The sequence below is a fragment of the Molossus molossus genome, unplaced genomic scaffold, assembly GCF_014108415.1.
Source record: "Molossus molossus isolate mMolMol1 unplaced genomic scaffold, mMolMol1.p scaffold_m16_p_14, whole genome shotgun sequence".
Taxonomy (NCBI): Eukaryota; Metazoa; Chordata; class Mammalia; order Chiroptera; family Molossidae; genus Molossus; species Molossus molossus.
The window spans coordinates 51,189,884-51,209,756 of NW_023425349.1; the positions used below are offsets into that span (position 1 = coordinate 51,189,884).

The window sequence follows — 19,873 nt, forward strand, 5'->3', positions numbered from 1 at the left end:
GGACAGATTGGATGATGCTTAACCAAATTGTGGAGGCCATTCTATTGAGTCTACCAATACTAATCTCATCTGGAAACACCATCACAGACACACGCAGAAATAACATTTAATAAAATTTAATCTGGGTACATGTAGGCAGTCAAGTTTAACCATGATTTAACGAAAATTAACCATCACAGCATCTCTGTTTAATTGCTTAGAGACTGATTTTTTTTTTTCCCTTTATTGATTTTAGAGGGAGAAGAAGGGAGAGGGAGAGAGAGATAGAAACGTTGATGAGAGAGAACATTGATTGGCTGCCTCCTGCCTGCCCCACACGGGATTTGGCCCACAACCTGGGCATGTGCCCTGACCAGGAATCGAACTGGTGATGTCTTGGTGTATGGATCAACACTCAACCACTGAGCCACACCAACCAGGCAAGATTGATATTTTTTAAAAAGCCTCATGCAGTAATAGCCATACTTGGTTTGGGAGATACTGTATTTCTGATTTTTGAGGAATCCATGATAAAAAGAAAAAGCAAGAGAAAAGTCCACAGCACTGGAGTCCTAGCTGAGCAGAGCCTGCCCCACACTTTGACCATCTCCAGGTGTGCCATTCCATTATCATCTTTTGCTCCTCCCTCTCTCTCAGTCTCTGTTCCATATTTGTGCTATTTCTTTAAAAACCATCTTCAGCTCTGCATTCTTATTTCTCATCTGGACAAATGTCATTATCTCATAGCTGCTCTACCCAATTTTCAATCTCTCTTAGGTAATCTATGTTCATCATGCCACTGGCCAGTCATCTCAAACAACACTCATCTTATTTCATAATGCCTCCACTCTCAGTAGAGTTGGTGGATATTCAAGGGCTTCCACAGTCTGTCTTCAGCCTACATTAACAACCTTTTCTACTTCAAATTCAGCATCAAAGGTTTTAGAGTCTAAGCCCTGGGACTAAAGCCAGCCCACAGATACATTTTGTTTTGGCTTGTATAATGCTTTTTAAATTGTTTTTAATTAGTTGGATAAACATTTAAAATCAGGACGACCTTTTAAAATTAGCATGAAAATCTGGATTTCTGTCTTTACTTGAAAAATCAGAAGCCTTGGGTGCATAAATTTCTCCACAGCACCAACTGGCTGAGGCTCATAGCCTCTGCTTTTCTTGACTAGGCAAACTTGTTCCAGTTTACTACAGCCTCCTTTAGACATGGGGTCAGAGTATCAGTTGATACTTACCAGGTTTGCTTTGATATGTTTTGACATTTATTTGAACCCTGAAAGCATTTAAGTTTTGCAACCATGTGATATACATTTCAGCCACAACATATACTGTTCCATTCTTGGACTTTGCTGTGTACTGCTGCCTTACTTCCGTGCCTTTGCTGTGGCCAGGTTCTTGTCTTCAGTTGTCACTATTGTTGGGGTTGCCAGCACAAACATACCCACACCCACATCCCCATAAAGCCTCTTAGACTGCTCCAGGAAACAGCAGTTACTTCTCTGCACGCCTGTGGGAGTCCTTTATTCAGACCGCTTGCATAGTAACACTTACCACACTTTATTGTAGTTGATTATTTAAATAACATTTTCCACAGCTTGATTGTGAGTTCGTTAGAAAAGGCGGTTATGGTTTGTCTTTCTTCACTCAGCATTTTATGTGTTCAACAGACATTTATTTGAAAAAGTAACAATGCCCTGGCCAGTTTGGCTCAGCGGTTGAGCGTCAGCCTGTGGACCAGAGAGTCCCAGGTTCAGTTCCCGCTAGGGTCACATACCACAAAAAAAAAAAGTAATAAGTTTGGTCAGCAAAAGCCTTTAGCTTAGTTTGACTATCTATTCAGTGACTGTTTTGTGATAAATGACCTTTTGGTGTTTACCATATAGCTTTACCTCAAGCCTCTCATTGTAACCTAAAAGTATTTTGGAGAAAGAGATTAACCAATCAGAGTTGACCTTGGATTTTTTTCTAAATGCATGAAAGCATATCTCTGTCAAAGACAGTTGTCAAACCCAGTGACCACTGTCACATAACTACTGGCCTTGGGCTATTTCCAGAGTTCAGTGCAGCAAAGAAAGCACATTGATTTTTCTGACCTTTCTGCAGCATCCTTGTATCTCCTCCTTGCTACAGCTGGATTTAGCTACTTTCCTGTGTATAATATACCCTAATTCATTTTCTTCTTGTGATGGGATGACGAGTTAGTTGTATGTTGGAGTGTGTGTAACAAAGAAACAGTTATTTGCTGGTATATGTTCTGTTGTTTGGAGAGAGATTTATTTAATATCAAGAGATGACAGGGATTTCAGTAGCTCACATCTTCTGGTTAGAACTGCAAAGGAAAATGGTATATAGTTGATGAAATGTAGAAAGTGAAATAATTATACACAACCAAAGAAACATGTTTATCTTTAGACCTTTGGTTCAAGTCTCACTCCAAGGGGGCAGAGTAATTGTAGACAGTATGCTAGGGTGGAAATAGCATCTGCTTTGCACAGACCTGGATTTAGATTCAGTTCATCAGTACACTAACATCACTTTGCTTAACCTCCTTCTATTTCACACTGATAGGTCTCAGAGGGTTGGTTAGAGGATCACACAAAGTGGTGTGTGTAAAGCACCCAGCACAGTGCTGGCATGTGGTAGGCGCTCAAGAAACACTAGTTTCCTTTCTCCCCTTTAGCCTGAGCCAGTGTGGAAGAAGAGCAAAAAAATACATGTAATTCAGGAATGAGTCTTTAAATGATGTCCAATATTTCTCACCTAGTTAACTTTTTCTTCATTGGCCCTTTCCCATTTTTGATATTCCATTTCATTCCCACCTCTTGGATCAGACTGGAATGCTTCCTTAAGGAAGTCCTGAACTTGACTCCTAAATCTGGAAGAGTGAGCCATTCGCCAGAGAGAAGAGGAGAAGGGCTGTGGCTGAATGTGTTACACTGATGGTTGATGGAGGCTGTGGATAGGTTTTAAAACCCGAAATTCTTAGAAGTGAGAAGTATCCCCTCTGCTCAGCAGTCACTTCTCAGAGAGCTCAGGAGATTCTTTTCCTCCCTCTGGTGGCACCCAGTCCCAGCATTGTTTGTGGAACTGGGCTAGGAAATACAAGCTTTGTAACAGGAATTATCATTGGGTGCTTATTGTCAGGTAGTGTCCTAACACTTAGTGGGTTTAAATCATTTACTATCCCCACGAGGCAGTATTATTATTAGCTCTCTTTTACATCTGGGGAGGACACTAGGCACAGAAAGGTAAAGTGATATGTCCAGGAGCTTCCCAGTAAGTAGTAGAGCTGGGCTCTGAACCCAACAGCTGCTGTTGCCCTGCTAGGGGGAGACCCTGTAGTAAAGGAGGTGTTACTTTGATTAGCCTTCTGCTCTCTTCACACAACCACAAAATCAAAAGTGGGGCCATAGGTATTTTCTGTGTTTTTGCCTTGTGCTGCTGTACAGAAGTATCTCTCTCATGGAGGATGAACTTGTCTTCATTTATGGGCGGTGTAGGTAAGTTGCATTAGAAGTACAACCAAATAGCAACAACCACTGGTCACACACACATTAAAAAAAAAAAAATACAGAAAGGGAGAGTTCAAGAAACAAAATACCAATTTATCTAGGTAGTATAATGGATTGAAAAATGATGGACTCCAAAAAAAATACTAGAGGCCTTCCCATCATGCACAAACATTTTTATATAGCTTCTTAACAACTGAGATTTGTTTTTTACTTTTTATTACGTTATTTATTTTACAAGTTTAGAAATTTAGACAGCTTCATTATAGGAACAATGGCCTCATTATTCTTTGATAAATTAATGTCGAAAATTTTCATTTTTTGATGAGGAGCAATGGTGTTTAGTTGAACAAACATTTACTGAATAGTCACTGTCAAGCAGCTATGGCAATATGGAATGAATCTCATTGCTCACAACATATAGATTGAATCTCATTGTCACCATGTCACAGATAAGGAAACTAAACTTCAAGAATGTTATGTAGACAGTAAGTGTAGAAACTGGGATTTGAACCCAGGCAGAGGCCATATTTTTCTCATCTATCTTGAGTGAAGGAGTAATTTGTAGCTGTATTAAATGGGACCTGCCTCCAAAAAATTTAGCCTCATGAAGAGGATATTGTTTATCAAGATCAGTTACAAAATAAGATACACACAGAACATAGAGATGAAAGATTGCTTCCAACTAGGTAGGTCAGGAAAGTCTTTAGGAAGAAAGATGCTTTTAAAAATAATTTTTCAGGGATAGGAAGACATTTCTGGCAGAGAGAATGGCAAGCAGGAAAATCTGAGTTATACCCAGAGAAGAGAAGGTAGGCAGATAGGAGGTGATTAGTGAATGGTGGGGTTTGGTCCAGTGGAGAGTATCACTTGAGGAGCAAGGAGTTGAAGACCCGAGTAACAAGGAGATTGGGACTGGATTCTAGTTTCCTGGCACATTTCTCCAGCACCCTCTGCTCTGGTCATGCTCTGATACCCATAATCTTTTGAGAGTACACTGTGTGTGAAGTTCCATGCCTCTTAACAGGCTTGGCTCAAACTTTTCTCCATGGTCTGCAATGCCATTTACTACCTTTTTTTTATAGCCTTCCCTGGGGACTCCAGTAAGAACTGATTGCAGCTGCTTTGGTGGTCCCCAAATGTACCATATATTTCTACTTTACAGATATTTCATTTTGCCTAACATAATTGTTTACATGTCCTCTCCAACCAAAGGGTAATCTTCTAGAGGGCAAGATCAGGTCTTATTTATCATTAAAGCCATTCTCTCAGTCCTAAGGGCCCCCTTTAATCTTTGTACATAGTCAATATTTAGAATATTTGTGGATTTAAGTGAATAACGGTATAGAAATTTGTATTTATTTTTTCCTGGTAAATATTAAATTAGTGCCAAAAACTATTGAAAGTAAAAGAAGGAAGAGATTAATTGAATTATTCTTTATAGATATGTTGTGTTTATGCATGTAATGCTTATAATGAAGAAAATGGTAGGAAATAAATGTGTGTCCACCCTACTTTTTGTTGTTCATTTATCAAATGTTATAATATACTCATTAGTAATGAAGCCATAGGCTCACAATAAATGTTAATCTCTTGATTAATGTGGTTTAGAATAGAATAATTGTTTTTTGCCAGAATATTTTTAAATGGTTATAGGGATGCATTTATGTGTGTTTTTAGATTTTAAAATGTTTATCTTTTACTTAAACACTGAGACTGTTCCAATTATTATAGGCAGACAATTCAATTGCAGTATAATTGAGTTATTAAAAGCAGTCAGATGCTGACCTTGCAGCACATTAAGTGACTATAGGCAAACCGTTTAAACTATCTAAATGTTACTTTTCCTATCTGTAAAGTGAAACAAGAATAACTTGGACAATGATTCTGAGAATTCAGTGAAATAATATAAATAAAGTACTTATGTCTGGTATACAATGAGGCTAAATAATTATAACAATTTTATTATTTTATTTACCTAGCATTTAATGTGAACTGTGGTATGCATTTCATTAATTTAGTAGTATGCCCTAGCTTGATAATCTTAATCTTAAAATTCTCTTTTCAGTTTTAGTAAAATAAAGACAATATATCTAAATATTGCTAACTTTGTTCTATTAAATGTAGGCTTATGGAACTTATTTGAATATATAGGAATTATGTCAAAACAATGGTAGAGAAAAATCTAGTGAATATGAATAAGCTGTTCATAAGATGAAAATAAAAGAAAATAGTAAACAAAAAATGTTCATATTAGTGATTATAAATTAGAGATGTAAATTAAAACAGAATCAATGTATAATTTATTTGCCACATTTATTTTTTAAGTATATTTATATAGATTGTAGTTATAGGGACTTAAGTACACTAATGTTATATAAATAGATACAGTACATGCCTAGTAGGAGCCTTACTGGTTTTATGTTGTTTGACATAGTAGTTCTACTCCTAGAAGTATATCCACAGGAAATAATCAAATAAAAAGTGTGTTTTAAAATGTTTTAGCAATATTATATATAACAGGAAAAACAAACAGGAAACACTCTATAAAGAATAAGGTAAATAATAGTATATTAAACTATGGGATTGTTTCACGGCTGTTAAAAATGCATACTGTAGCATTATAGGAAAATGCCTGTGTAATAATGTGAAATGAAAAATATATAACAAAATTATATATTCATCATTGCTATAGCTATGTAATAGTGTATGTAAGAAAGGATAGCCTTTCAGGGGACTGGAAATGAATTGTGTTAAATAAGTTGGATTATGAGGGATTCTATTTTTCCTTCTGAAAATTTGTACAGTCAGTTCTTGAAATATTTATGGAATTAAATGAACAATAGTATAGAAATTGTGTTTCTTTTCCTTAGTAAATATTAAATTAGTGCCCAAAACTACTAAAACAATGAAGAGGTTGATTTGATTATTCATTATAGGCATATTGTATTATAAATTATTTCACTGTCAACTTTTATGGAAGAGTTATGCTTATAAGTAGAAGAAAATCTTGAGGACAATCTCCTTATCCAAGACAACTTAGAGCAAAGTATATTTGTCATGAAAATTACTGTGACATGAGATATACATGTTAGTATAATGTGAGCTATATATCTATATAAAATAAAATAAAGAGCTTAAAGAGAAGCCAGGCTTTAAGGGGTAGGACTGTTTTTTTAATATGACTTCTCTTTATTTTAGAATTGATAGATGTCACACGCACCCTGCTGCTTCTAAACCCAGACTTTACCACTGCATGGAACGTGAGGTACGTCATTATCATTGAGATAAAATACAATTGTCCAAATTTCTGAAGACATACAAACACCATGAGTTGTTAGCTTTTTGAAAAAAAATAATAAACCATATGTCCATGGCATTTTACACTTATTTCTTCTACTCATTCTTTGTAATAGCCCCATGACAGTTCTAACATATACTTTACCTCTTTTCTCATGTTTGTGTCTGTTCTTTATAAACTTCTTTCCTGAAATATAACTTGTCGTGCTGAATTACAGTGTACCATTTGATGCATGCTTTTATTTTATTTTATTTTATTTTTTAAGAGGGGTAGGGGCAATCAGCATAGTTGGTTGGCTAATAAGACCCTAGTTAGTATATTTGAGAAGCACTACAGTGTGTAGGCCATGTATTTAAGGCCACGAACTTTTAATCTCAGTTTAGTGAGTAACATTGTGTCCTCTGTGGGCAAATCACTTGAAGACTCTGGCACTCAGTATTTTGGAGAGAGATCACATTTTATTGATGTTTTCGATTCTGATTATTCTAGCTTTAAACACAAAATACTTTATAGAACTGTTAAAAGTCAGACCAGGTTCATTTTTTTCATTGAAGTTTTTTCAGTTAAACAAAATGTATGATTTTTAAAAACTGATAGTTCCTTAGACTAACACAAATACTCTTAGAGGAAGGCAGGATACAAATTATAGATTAGTAAAAGTGAAGTCTCGTTGAACATTGTGAATACATTTTAATTTTTCTATTGAGAAAAGCCATGGATTATAACTCTGTGTAAAGGTGACTTAAATAATACTTCATTTAATTTTTTTGTGAATTTTAAGCAATGTTACATTCTGAGTTAGTATTTTTTAATACCTACTGAATTTTGTATTTAAGGGATTTTTTAAAATTAGGTAACTTCTACAATATGTCTTTTAAATTGTCTTTTGAATAATTAGTGATCAGAGATATAAAGAGTGTGTTCCATGGCTTTAAAAATTTATGTAATTTTAAGATTCTTATTTTCTTTTATGGAAAGCACCACAGTGGTAGGGAATAGATTAATATTTATGAGTGGCTACTATATTCCAAGGACCGTACTACAACTTTATACATTATCTTATTTAATCCACACGATTCTTGACTTTTTAAAATTCAATCATATATTTATTTATTAACTACTGTGTGCTAGGTTCTAGCACTGGGAATAAAGCCAAGACTAAAACAAACAAAACTCCCTGTTCTTGTGGAATTATTATTCCAGTAGAGGAAGAAAAGCGATAAGGACATTCACAGCACAGACCACGGGTTGGCAAACCCGATGGGAGAAGGTGGGAAGGAGGGTAGGGAAGGCCTTGAGGAGGATGGAAAGAGTGCTCTTGCAGGTGTAAATAGGGACATTCGAGCGACGAATGGCAAGAAATCAGGAGCAGGATTTATGGATTCTAGGGTAGGAGTGTTTCTGGTGGGTGAACAGCAAGTAAAAAAGCCCCCGGTCATGCCTACAGTGTCCCCAGGTGTCCTAGGACAGCAGGAGGCCAGTGTGGCTGGAGTTGTATGAATGAGGGAGAGAATAATAAGAATTGAGGCCATAGGGTAATGGGCCAGATTTCATAGAGTTCTGTAGATCTTCATAATCTACTGTAGGAACTTTGACTTTTACTCTGCTATGAGACAAATTCATTGAAGGGGGCAATATGTTATGTAGGTTCTAAAACTCTGGCTTCTGTGTGGAAAGTAGACTGTTGAGGTGCAAGGAGTGATGAAGTTAAGTGGTTGCTGTAATTTAGGTGAGAGATACTGGTGACATGAAGAAGGGCTTGGCAGTAAAAGTGTTGAGAAGTAAGTTTCTCACTGTATTTTATTAACTGTATAAGCTTTGACTGAATTTAATAATCTGGTTTTAAAGACACACATGATAACTTGGATGTGAGAGAACTAAGAAGGTGAAGCTTGACTGGTTTTTGGCCTGAGCAACTGAAAGGATGGAGTTGCCATTTACTGAAAGGAAGAGGAGGAGACTTAGGTAGGGGTTGCTGGTTAGAAGTCAGGGGTTCATTTTGGGACATTAGGTTTGTGTCTGGTTAGTTGAGTATGAATCTAAATTTCAGGTGAGAGTCCTAGGCCAGATGTAAACTTGGGAATCACTAGAAAATAGATGGTACTGTATTTAAAGTCATGAGATTGTTTGAGATACCCAAAGAAGTGGGTGTAGATAAAGAAGACTGAGAGCTGGGACACTACTGTTTTCTAGACTTACAAGTCCAATATAGGAGCCACTAGCCACATGTGGCTCTTGAGTCCTTGAAATGTGACTAGTTCTCAGTTGAGATGTGCTCTACGTATAAACTACAGCAGATTCTGAAGACTTGGTGCCCCCAAAAGTAAAATATCTTATTTTATATTGATTACATGTTAAAATCATAATATTTTACATGTATTTAGTTAAATAAAATATATTAATTTATACTTTTTACTGTAGCTGTTAGAAAATTTTATATTATGTATATATATAGCTCACGTTTGTGACTCACATTATATTTCTATTGGACACTGCTGTTCTGGAGTTTGCAAGATGAGGAAGAGTCAGCAAAGGAGACTTTTAGGAAGGTACTATAAACTTACAACTGAGAGCTTTCCTGAGGGTAGGGACCATCTCTTGTCTTTTTTTTTCTTTTCCTTTATTTCCCTAGCATCTAACACTCTGGTGCCTAGCACAAAATAGATACTCAGTTTATAGTCAGGGCACTGAAAATAATTAAATGCAATGAAAAAGCAATGAGGGTACTGGAGAAGTGGGAGTACCATTTTTATTCCTGTTCTCATATTCCTCATCAGAGAGGAATGGAAAATCCTTAAACAAAAAATCTTACTAGTACCATTTTTATTCCTGTTCTCATATTCCTCATCAGAGAGGAATGGAAAATCCTTAAACAAAAAATCTTACTAGTACCATTTTTATTCATGTTCTCATATTCCTCATCAAAGAGGAATGGAAAATCCTTAAACAAAAAAATCTTACTAACATAATGTGTACACACACACACACACACACACTTCACTGTATATTCTAAAGGGCAGTTCAGTGGAAGAGAAAGAACCTAGTCTTAAAATATATGGATCTTAGTCCTGTTTCATCAGTTAACTAGCAGACAACTTTGGGAAAAACTGTTACCTTCTTAAGAGATTTAGTTACCATATCTGTGAATAAAAGATTTTAATTAGGTGATTATTTTTACGATTCTTTTGAAACTGACTTATGTGTGGTTGGGTCTTATGAAGGGAAATTGTTCTTTAAATCTAATTTCATTGATGTTAATAGTTCATCTTGAATTTATTCTAGTAAGATCATTGGGAAAGTTTTTTGATAGATAAGTAGAAAGGAAATTTTCCATTTAAAAAAACGTTGTGGATATGTGCTCTAGTACATTTTAATTTGTATTAATGACATATGAAGACACAATCTTGAACACATAGTGATGAAAAGAACAACCAGCTTTGAAAGTAAACTGATCTAACCCTATAAAGTCTTTTTCAAACCAAAGACTAAACATTTTATGTTTAACTGTTGGTGTATTTATTCTGCAGTAACTCTGGCAAGCATTGAGTGATTTTGACTGCATTTTATAAACTGCTAAAAGCTGGTATAACACATTAGTAGTTCAATTTATAGGTGTTGCAGTCTCAGGGAAAAAATATGGACAAGGATAAGTTTTTGAGTTGATCTCCTGAGGTTAGAGTGAGTGATATATGTAGTTTAAAAATGCAGCTGGTTATGGAAAAAAATGGTAGGTGCCCCCCCACACACCTTTTTTCTTTGAATTTGCTTTGAAAATCAGTGAATTACTTGATGAAGGAGGTTGACTTCATATAATGTCCTGTTTTCTCAACAGTCTATGAACATAGAGTAAGCAGAACATCTTTGAGCAACTAGATTAGCTGAGTAGCTGACAAGAAGCTCCAGTGATTCATGTCATTTACTCATGGCCTCTTGATTTAAATCGGTAACTTTAGGTATCTAAATTTTGGTTCTGACACTTTGAGCTTGGAGATCTTAAGCATATTACTGAATCTCCAATTCAGTTTCCTCATTTGTAAAACTAAAATTAATGATAGGTTGTACCATATGGAATTATTGCTTTGTAGATCAGAGATGATGAAATCTAAGCATCTAGATTCTGGTTTCTAACACAATTCTCTAATAAAAGGAACTGGATTTCTTGGGAAAATAGCTGATTTTAAGACCAGGGTAGGGAACATACACGATGAGCCTGGAATATCTTAGCGGACCAGAAAGTAAGGAGGTAGTAAGGAAGTGCTCAAAAACTAGATGTGGGAGTATGTCAAAAGGGTTTGCAGGGGCCAAGGCTGGAACAACTTGAATAATAAAATAGTATTGGCTTATACCCCAAAATATAAAATGGATATCCGTAAGTCCATACTGACATCAATAAATGATTGAATGAATAAACAAGCAGATAAATAGGACACAATAGACAAATCCTCCATATGGAAGAATTCCAAATAATTTGTCTCAGTAAATCCCCGCAAGGAGTGGAGCATGACTGCCTACTCCTTAAGTGTGATCTCCTTCCAAAAAGTACAGTGGGGAAAACCTGACATATACTACCCCAGCCAAGTAATCAAGTTCAACATCAACAATGACAAGCCATGCTATTAATTGCCTCTGATATGATGTGATGAAAATGGTACTTTACCTTTGTGGTTTCTTCCTCTTCAAAACTCATAACCCAAGTCTAACCATGAGAAAAACATACGAAATACCTGATCAGTACTCTGTCAAGGCCATTAGAAACAAGGAGTACCTGAGTATACCTGAGGGACCAAGAGAAGCCTAAGGAAGCATATAACACAATATCTTGGATGAGACCCTGGAATAGAAAAAGGATATTTGGGAAAAGCTAAGGAATTCTGTAAAAAGTATGTACTTCCAATGGTAATCTAACAACATTGGTTCATCAGTTATTACAAATACACCATAGTAAAATGTTAGTAATAAAGGAAACTGGCAAACAGGAATTGTCCATACTATTCTTACAACTCTTTTTGTTAGTTTAAAACAATGATAAAATAGCCCTGGCAAGTTTGGCTCAGAGGTTAGAGCGTCAGCCTGTGGTCCGGAGGGACCCGGGTTCGGTTCCCCCTGGGGGCGCGTGCCTCGGTTGCAGTTTGTCCCCGGCCCTGGTTGGGTCGTGTGGGTGGCAGCCACTCGATCTGTCCCTTTCACGTCGATGTCTCTCTCTCTCTCTCTCTCTCTCTCTCTCTCTCTCTCTCTCTCTCTCTCTCTCTCCCTCTCTCTCCCCCCCTCTCCCTCTCCCTCTCCCTCTCCCTCCCTCTCTCCCTCCCACTCTATCTAAACAAAATATCGAAAAGTGACCTTGGGTGAGGATAAAAAATAAAATAAAAATAATATAAAATAAAAATAATAAAAAATAAAATAGCCCTGGCCGGTTTGGCTCAGAGGTTAGAGCTTCGGTCTACGGTCCCGAGAGACCCGGGTTCGGTTCCCGCTAAAGGCATGTACCTCAGTTGCAATTTGTCCCCGGCTCTGGTTGGGTTGTGTGGGTGGCAGCCACTCGATGTGTCTTTTTCACATTGATGTTTCTCTCCTTCTCCCCCTCTCCCCCTCCCACTCTATCTGAATAAAAAATGGAAAATTGTCCTCGGATGAGGATAAAAAATAAAATAAAACAATGATAAAATAAACTGTTTATTTGAAAACACAACTGAATATTGGCAATTTCACATGGTTCAAATGAATACTTATAGGATTATTGTGAGAATTAAATTAGGTAATATATGCAAATCTCTTAACATAGTGCCTGACTCAGAAATGTTCAATAAATGGTAGTTTTTATGAGGATGACTTTTATTATTATTATTACTATTATTTCAGACAGAATAACTGAAGATTGAGGGGAAAGGTGGCATTTGTTTATTCAGTATCTACTGTGTGCCAAGTACTGAGTTAACAAGTGGAGATTTAGTCATAGACAAGATACACATGGCCCCTGGTCTCCTACAAATCTTGAATAGAATGACAGCAGAGAGAAGCAGTAACTAATAGTTTGTGATAGAGAGAAAAATGCAAATAATAATAATAATAAAAGCTTTGCAGAAATATAAAAATATAGTAACTTATATAGAGGAATAAGATACACTACTCACATTAGTAACCCCTAGAGGCTCTATGAGTGGTTTTTTTAAGCTTCAGTACTAGCTGGTTTTCATAACAATGAACTGGAGTTTTCAAGGGAAAGTGATGAGACTTTCCATATACTCTTTAATCAGTAAGTAAAATACATAGCAAAAATTTTGAAGAAGTAACTTTTTTTTATCCTCACTCAAGGACATTTTTGCATTTGTCTTCAGATAGAGCAGGAGGGGGAAAGGGAGGAAGAGAGAGAGAAACATTTATGTGAGAGAGACACATCGACTGGATGCGACCCACACGACCCCAGCCGACCCCGACCGGGGCTGGAGACAAACCGCAACTGAGGCACATGCCCTTAGTGGAAACCAAACCCGGGACTTTCTGGTCCGCAGGCTGACGCTCTCTAACCACGGAGCAAAACTGGCCAGGGCTAAAGAAGTAACTTTTATTGCTTGAAAAATCTGTGTGAAAAACTTTATTCCTTTTATAGTTCTACCTTTTATTGATTCTTAAAATTCCTTAGTCTACTCCCTTCTCCCACCTTGTTAAAAAGAAAGTCAGTCCTCACATAATTTCATCCCATAAGGTTGCCCTAGTTAGTTTCCTTCACATTTATTTGATGGCCCTCATTTTATTCCTCCTTCCCCTGTTAGCAGCTTACCACTTGATGCTTGTAGGATGAAGATAGAAGCACAGCTTACTCAATATGCCTGAAAATAAAGCAATCTCAATTAAGGCAGTACTCCATTTCATCAATAAAAAAAAGTCCAAAAAATTGTTTTAGGCTAATACCAATATGCACATGAAATAATAAGCAAATGTCTTATGATATTTAATTTTTCAGTTTAGTTACCTGTAAAATAACTTATAGGAACATTCTTCATATTTCTACTCACATTTCATTAAACAATTTAATTCAAACTCCCTCTCATCAGTGACTTGGTCATCACAAGAGCTAATTTTTTTGAGCACAGGATGTTTACTTATATGTAAGTTGTTTGAGATACAGCACTTTTTGAATCGGTGTGTGACTGGAAATTTTACCACAAGCTAGATTCCTACTTGAATACATTAGCAGTTGATTTTTTTATTGTATCCCTAAGTTATGTGGTAGCCATACCTTAACCACTTACCATACTTCATTTTTAGGTGATCTTTACAAACTATGACACTAGCCAACACCTAAAATGTTTAGTCCTGTCCTCAGAAATATTTATTAAATTGATATTAACATTTTGCTTCCTTTTTTATGATTCTATTAGATGATCTTTTTAAGTGTGTGTGTGTGTGTGTGTGTGTGTGTGTGTGTATATATACACACCATTGAGGTTGTTTCAGGCTGAGATGTCTTCCCAAATACTATTTTGTTGTTCAAAATAAATTAAGAGAGCACCCCTAATTTAAGAAACTTTATAAAGATTTAGTTGTAAGGCGATTTCCTCTTTTCTGAAGAAAATTATATTTCTCCTTGTTTATATAGACATATATGGGAATATAATTAGGCAGTTATAAATAGGGAGAGGTTTTAAAATTAGTAAATGGAAATTACACTTAATACAATAAGTTATCTACAGTCATGGTTTTTAAACTTTAGTGTGCATTACCCGAGGTCTCAGTACAGCATACTGTTTTGCCCCATGGAGTTGTGGATTCAGTGGGTCTGGGATGAGGCCTGAGACTATATTTCTCACCACTTCCAAATGATAATGTAATCAGGGACCCTAGTTTAAGAAACAGTGCTCTGTAAAGTACTTAAAATTACAAAGAGCAATATTTTGCCTCCTTTTATACTATAGGTATCCTGACTTATTGTATGAACAAGACATTACTGATTTCAGAAGGAAAAGGATTTAGGACTGCAAAAGTGGTTGGCTGTTGTGTTACATATTCTTTTAATGACACAGGTTTCCTATACACTGGAAGAAAAATAATCAATAAATCCATCTGCTAAAGCAGTCAGCCATAAGCCTTCTTGGTAGCCCTTCAAATTATTTTATAGAGTGAAATGACTGACCTAAAAGTGATTGTAAAAATGCAAATATTCATTATCACTTATTTAGTATTTTCATTAAAAAAGAAGTTATTTTTCTTATCAAATAAAATTTAGATTGAGTACATTGCTGTTGAAAAGAAAATGTATCGTGGTATTCAGGAACTAAATCCACCTACGTAGGTGACGTTTACATGCTGGGCTCTGGTTTTGTTGGGATTACACTGCTCTAAGATAAATGAATCATCAGCTCTACCACAGGAAGGACGTTTCAAGATTACTAAACACTAGCAAATGACTAATCTCATTATAAAATAATAATACATTGAAAATTATCAGAACTTATTATCAAAAGTTATCTGAGAAATTAAATCTAAACCTAAATTATGGGAAGTAGGTGGAGTGCTTTTGCATGACATTCTTTATGCTGCACAAAAGCTTTGAACACTTTTATTTATTTATTTTTAAAATTAATTAATTTATTTTTGTTACAGATGTTTCTCCTTTTCCCCCCACTGATTCCCCGTCTCCCTCCCTCCCCACCCTGTCCCCAGCTTTGTTGTCCATGTCCATTGTTCAAACACACATGCATATAAGTTCTGTGGTTTATCTCCCCCCGCCACTCCCTCTTCTGGGGATTGTCAGTCTTTTAAAACAACAAAAAATTCACATAGCTCTTATTTCTGTTTATATTTCAAGAGTGGTCTAGTGTATTAGAAGCCATACAGGTATTTCACCTGGTAATACACCTTTTGGAAACATATCCAAAGTGATAGTACAAACAAAAGAAGTCATAAGTGCATAGCTCTTTGTTTCAGAATTATTTTAGAATAGCAAAAGTAGAAGCAACCTAAATGTCTAACCATAGGAAAGAACATCATTAATTAACAGCAAGCTACTGAATGAAAATTACTTGACCACTTACAGTGTTCATATAGTACCCTGGCCAGTAGCTCAGTTGATTGGAGCCTTGTCCCATGCACCAATGGTTGTGGGTTCCATCCCTGGTCAGGGTGCAGACAGGAGGCAACCAATCAATGCTTCTCTCTCCCCCTTCCTCTCTCTCTAAAATCAATAAAAGCATATCCTTGGATGAGAGTCAAATGAGTGAATGAATGAATGTTCATATAGGACCAAAGATATAAGAGCAGAATATAAAATTATATGTTAAAAGGTAGATGCATATGAGGAAAGGTAGAAGGGAAAATTCAAAAGTAAAAATAGTAATTTTGTTAGGGTAGTGATTGAATGAATTATTTTTTTCCTTATATCTCAATCATACTGTGTTAGTTGTATGTGTATATTTTGGGTAATGAACTAGGCCATGTCATGTCCTACTTAGGAAGCTAGAGCAATTCTGCCCTACAGATAACTGACGTCAGGCCTTGTAGGATTTTCAAAACCCCTTTGCCCTTTTCCAAATAGGTAACTAAAGGTTCGCTGTTGATTTAAAGCTTTTGTTATTTTAAGACTATAAGAATACATTCTTGATTACTGTATGTGACATTTAGGAAGGTTTTGTTGTCTTTTCTTTTTTTATTCAGTTCTTGGAAATTCACTTCTCAATGAGGTTATATTAATACCCATTCAATACGTTTGGATAGAAAGATAAAGTAATGGTTCTTTTTATTTTTCTTTTACAGAAAAGAGCTGATCCTCTCTGGCACTTTAAATCCAATTAAGGATTTACATCTGGGAAAACTGGCCTTAACTAAGTTTCCAAAGAGTCCAGAAACATGGATTCACAGGTGTGGTTAATTTACACCTTAGCCTTCTTAAATAGGATTCAGAATGGCTGGAGAAAACACAGAATGTGAAGCTAGGTCACATTACTGGTTCAGAGGATGAATTTTAAAGTCAGTTATGTTTAAATTTTGATGCCATCACTTGCTACCTATGTGATCTTCGGAAATTATTTAACCTCTTCAAGCCTCAGTTTTCTCATTTGTAAAATGGGAATAATAAGTACACCTATCTCAGAGTTCATAGCTGAGTTTAATGAGATAATACTTGTAAACACTCCCACAGTGCCTGGCACATATTAAATACTCAATAAATTTTAGCCATTATTATTAACATTCTGATGGAGTCATGGAAATTGCATTTAGATATTTAACTATAATGAGCAACTTGGGTTTTTATAATTAATTCAATTATGTTCTTGTTAAAAATGATGGTTGTGATGGCTGTGGTTTTTTAACGAAATAAGAAAAACAAGTGCAGCTGAAATGAATGGTGTATGGGGTGAGTTAAAATTGCTAAAACCATAAATGCAAAGAATATTTTTAGGTTAAAGGCCTGAGGCAGATAGCCAAAATGCACATATGAACTCACCAAAATCCTAGCTGTCTGGAAGCATCTTGAACTCAATGTAACCACTGTAATGACTAAAAGGATAGGTGTGAGCTTTCTGGTTTGGTCAGTGGGGAAATTCTCTGAAGAAGTCTGTTCTCAGTATATAAGCCATTTAAAACTTTGCTTGAATCCTGAGCATTTTTAGGATCTTTGAGTCGGTTTAAGGTATCTTAGCTATAATCTTGCCTTTCGCTAACATTGCAAATCAGCTACCTCCAAACCATTTAATCAACTGTATTTTCTTCCGTAGTAGAAATTGTGATTGCAGACTTCAGAGAGGTATATGATTGTATGGGTAGAGGTTTGGAAAGAGCTGGTGGCAGAGGAAGGGAATTATTGAATATGCATCTGTCAGTCTATTGACTTGTCTACTATTTTATAAAGGAAGCTTTTGTTAAGTAAAAAAAAACTTCTATTATTTGAGAATGACAAAATGAGTTTTCCTTCTGAATTTCTTGTACTTCTATGTTGGAAATTTTGAATCTGAAAGAATGCTTTCTTATGAGAAAATATTTGTTAAAACTAAAGACATTAAGTGGTTAGAGATACTTTATTGAAATTCATTTAAATGTATGCTAATGAAAATCTTAAATAGACAAGGGGAAAAAAATCTATGGATAATGACATATTAAAACCTTGATGGTCTCACTAATTATATTGTATTTATTTCCTTCCAGATTTTATACTATAATATGGAAATTCTGCTTAGTGAAAGCTGTCTTAATGCAGCTTCTTGTTTCAAACAAATACACATAGGGTGAGGCATTTGTATATAATTGAAGACATGAACCATGATTCCTCTTCTAGTATTTACCAGCCATTAATTATATCCCCTCTCTCACCAACTGCCATACCAACACACACACACACACACACACACACACACACACACAACATAGTTGCCTTTACAGATCTTAGCCAAATGGAGTTTTGGAGTTGTCATTTTGGAACTGATGGCATTCTTTTTTTGAGAAATTACAACCTTTTAAAAATATTTTTCTTTCCTCTGTCCTTCCGCCACCATTCATACTGCTAAAGTTAAGTATGTCTTTAAAAACAAAAATAAAAATCCACCCCCCCCCAAAAAAAAAACACACAACATTGGTCTTATGGACAGGTATTTTGCATTGTCTGAATGGAAATTAAATTAAGAAAACTCTGACTGTGTTCCTCTCTGGTTTATGTCCTTTCCTCATTCTCTTTCCTACATGCTACTTTAACAGACGATGGGTGCTACAACAGCTAATTCAGGAAACCTCCTTGCCTTCCTTTGTGACCAAAGGAAACTCGGGAACAATTCCTGCAGAAAGGACACAGCGACTAATACGAGAAGAGATGGAGGTCTGTGGTGAAGCGGCAGGGAGATACCCGAGCAACTATAATGCCTGGTCCCATCGCATCTGGGTTTTACAACACCTGGCCAAGCTAGATGTCAAGGTAGGGCTGTTATTCCATCTCCCTAGCATACTCCACGTCTGCCCTTGCCATCTTCTGGTAGTAGTTCCTCTTCAGAGGAGCTTTAAAGGAGGAAAGTTGAGGAAATAATGGCAGCCCAGCAGCCTAGAGAGGATCATGACAGCTGATACCTCCAAGGAATCCCTGGCAATTAAAAAAAGTTTACACCCTGGCCGGTTTGGCTCAGCGGTAGAATGTTGGCCCACAGACCAACGCGTCGTGGGTTTGATTCTGGTCAAGGGCACGTACCTCGGTTTCGGCCCTGTCCCCAGCCCTGGTCGGGGTCATGCAGGAGGCAACCAATCAATGTATCTCTCTCACACCTCTCCCCCTCCCCCACTCTATCTGAAGATAAAAATGGAAAAATGTATCCTCAAGTGAGAATTTAAAAAAATAAAAATAATAATAAAAATTTACGTTCCTCACCAGAATATTTTGGCACTTTTAAGGCTAGTGCATTGCTAGAACACAGGCAGGTTTAAGCAGTAAGGAAGACTGAGTGTAACTCATTTTACCTTGAAACAGGAAGGGATTATGAAGCATTACAGAACTGAAATGGTTCTTTCTTGATAGTCTTTGGTTGTGTGACTTTACTGAATTAGCTGGCTGCCTTTTCACAGGCTCTCTTGGGGAGGAACAAAATTTCACTCAGGTGTTCTATAAGAATCCTGAGGATTCCTGAGTCCCAACCCAGATCCACTAAATGGGAATGAGGGTTGGGATTTCGAGATCAGTGTTTTTATAGGCGTGGGGTTACTTGGATGCAGAGCCAGGTTGGAAACTTTGACACCTAATCCTTTCAGGTCAGAAATGAAGAGATGGAAGGTACCAGATAATTTGCAATGGCTTAGACTTAGCCACATTTGGCATCACTTATTATTCATCGGAATGAGAACCAGGTGTCCTTCTTGCATACTATAGCTTTTCTATTTTTTTCTTCACTTTTATGGTATCAGTGCCATCAGCATCTAGGGTACTTTTTATTTTTAATCCTCACCCCAGGATATTTTTCTATTTTATCTTCAGATAGAGTGGGGGAGGGGGGATAGAGAGAGAAACATTGACATGAGAGGAACACATTGACTGGTTGCCTCCTGCATGACTCTGCCCTAGGCCTGGGATGAACCGCAACTGAGGTACGTGCTCCCGACTGGAACC

General features: G+C 36.4%; 1 protein-coding gene across 1 annotated transcript in view; it reads left to right on the top strand.

The window, feature by feature from the left end:
- PTAR1 (protein prenyltransferase alpha subunit repeat containing 1) overlaps nt 1-19,873 on the top strand; it is a 40,928-nt gene that overhangs the window by 11,757 nt on the left and 9,298 nt on the right. The window contains exons 3-5 of the mRNA XM_036262060.1: nt 6,702-6,768; nt 16,549-16,653; nt 18,484-18,697. Of these exons, the coding sequence (XP_036117953.1) occupies nt 6,702-6,768; nt 16,549-16,653; nt 18,484-18,697 (386 nt within the window). The remainder of the gene's footprint in view (nt 1-6,701; nt 6,769-16,548; nt 16,654-18,483; nt 18,698-19,873) is intronic.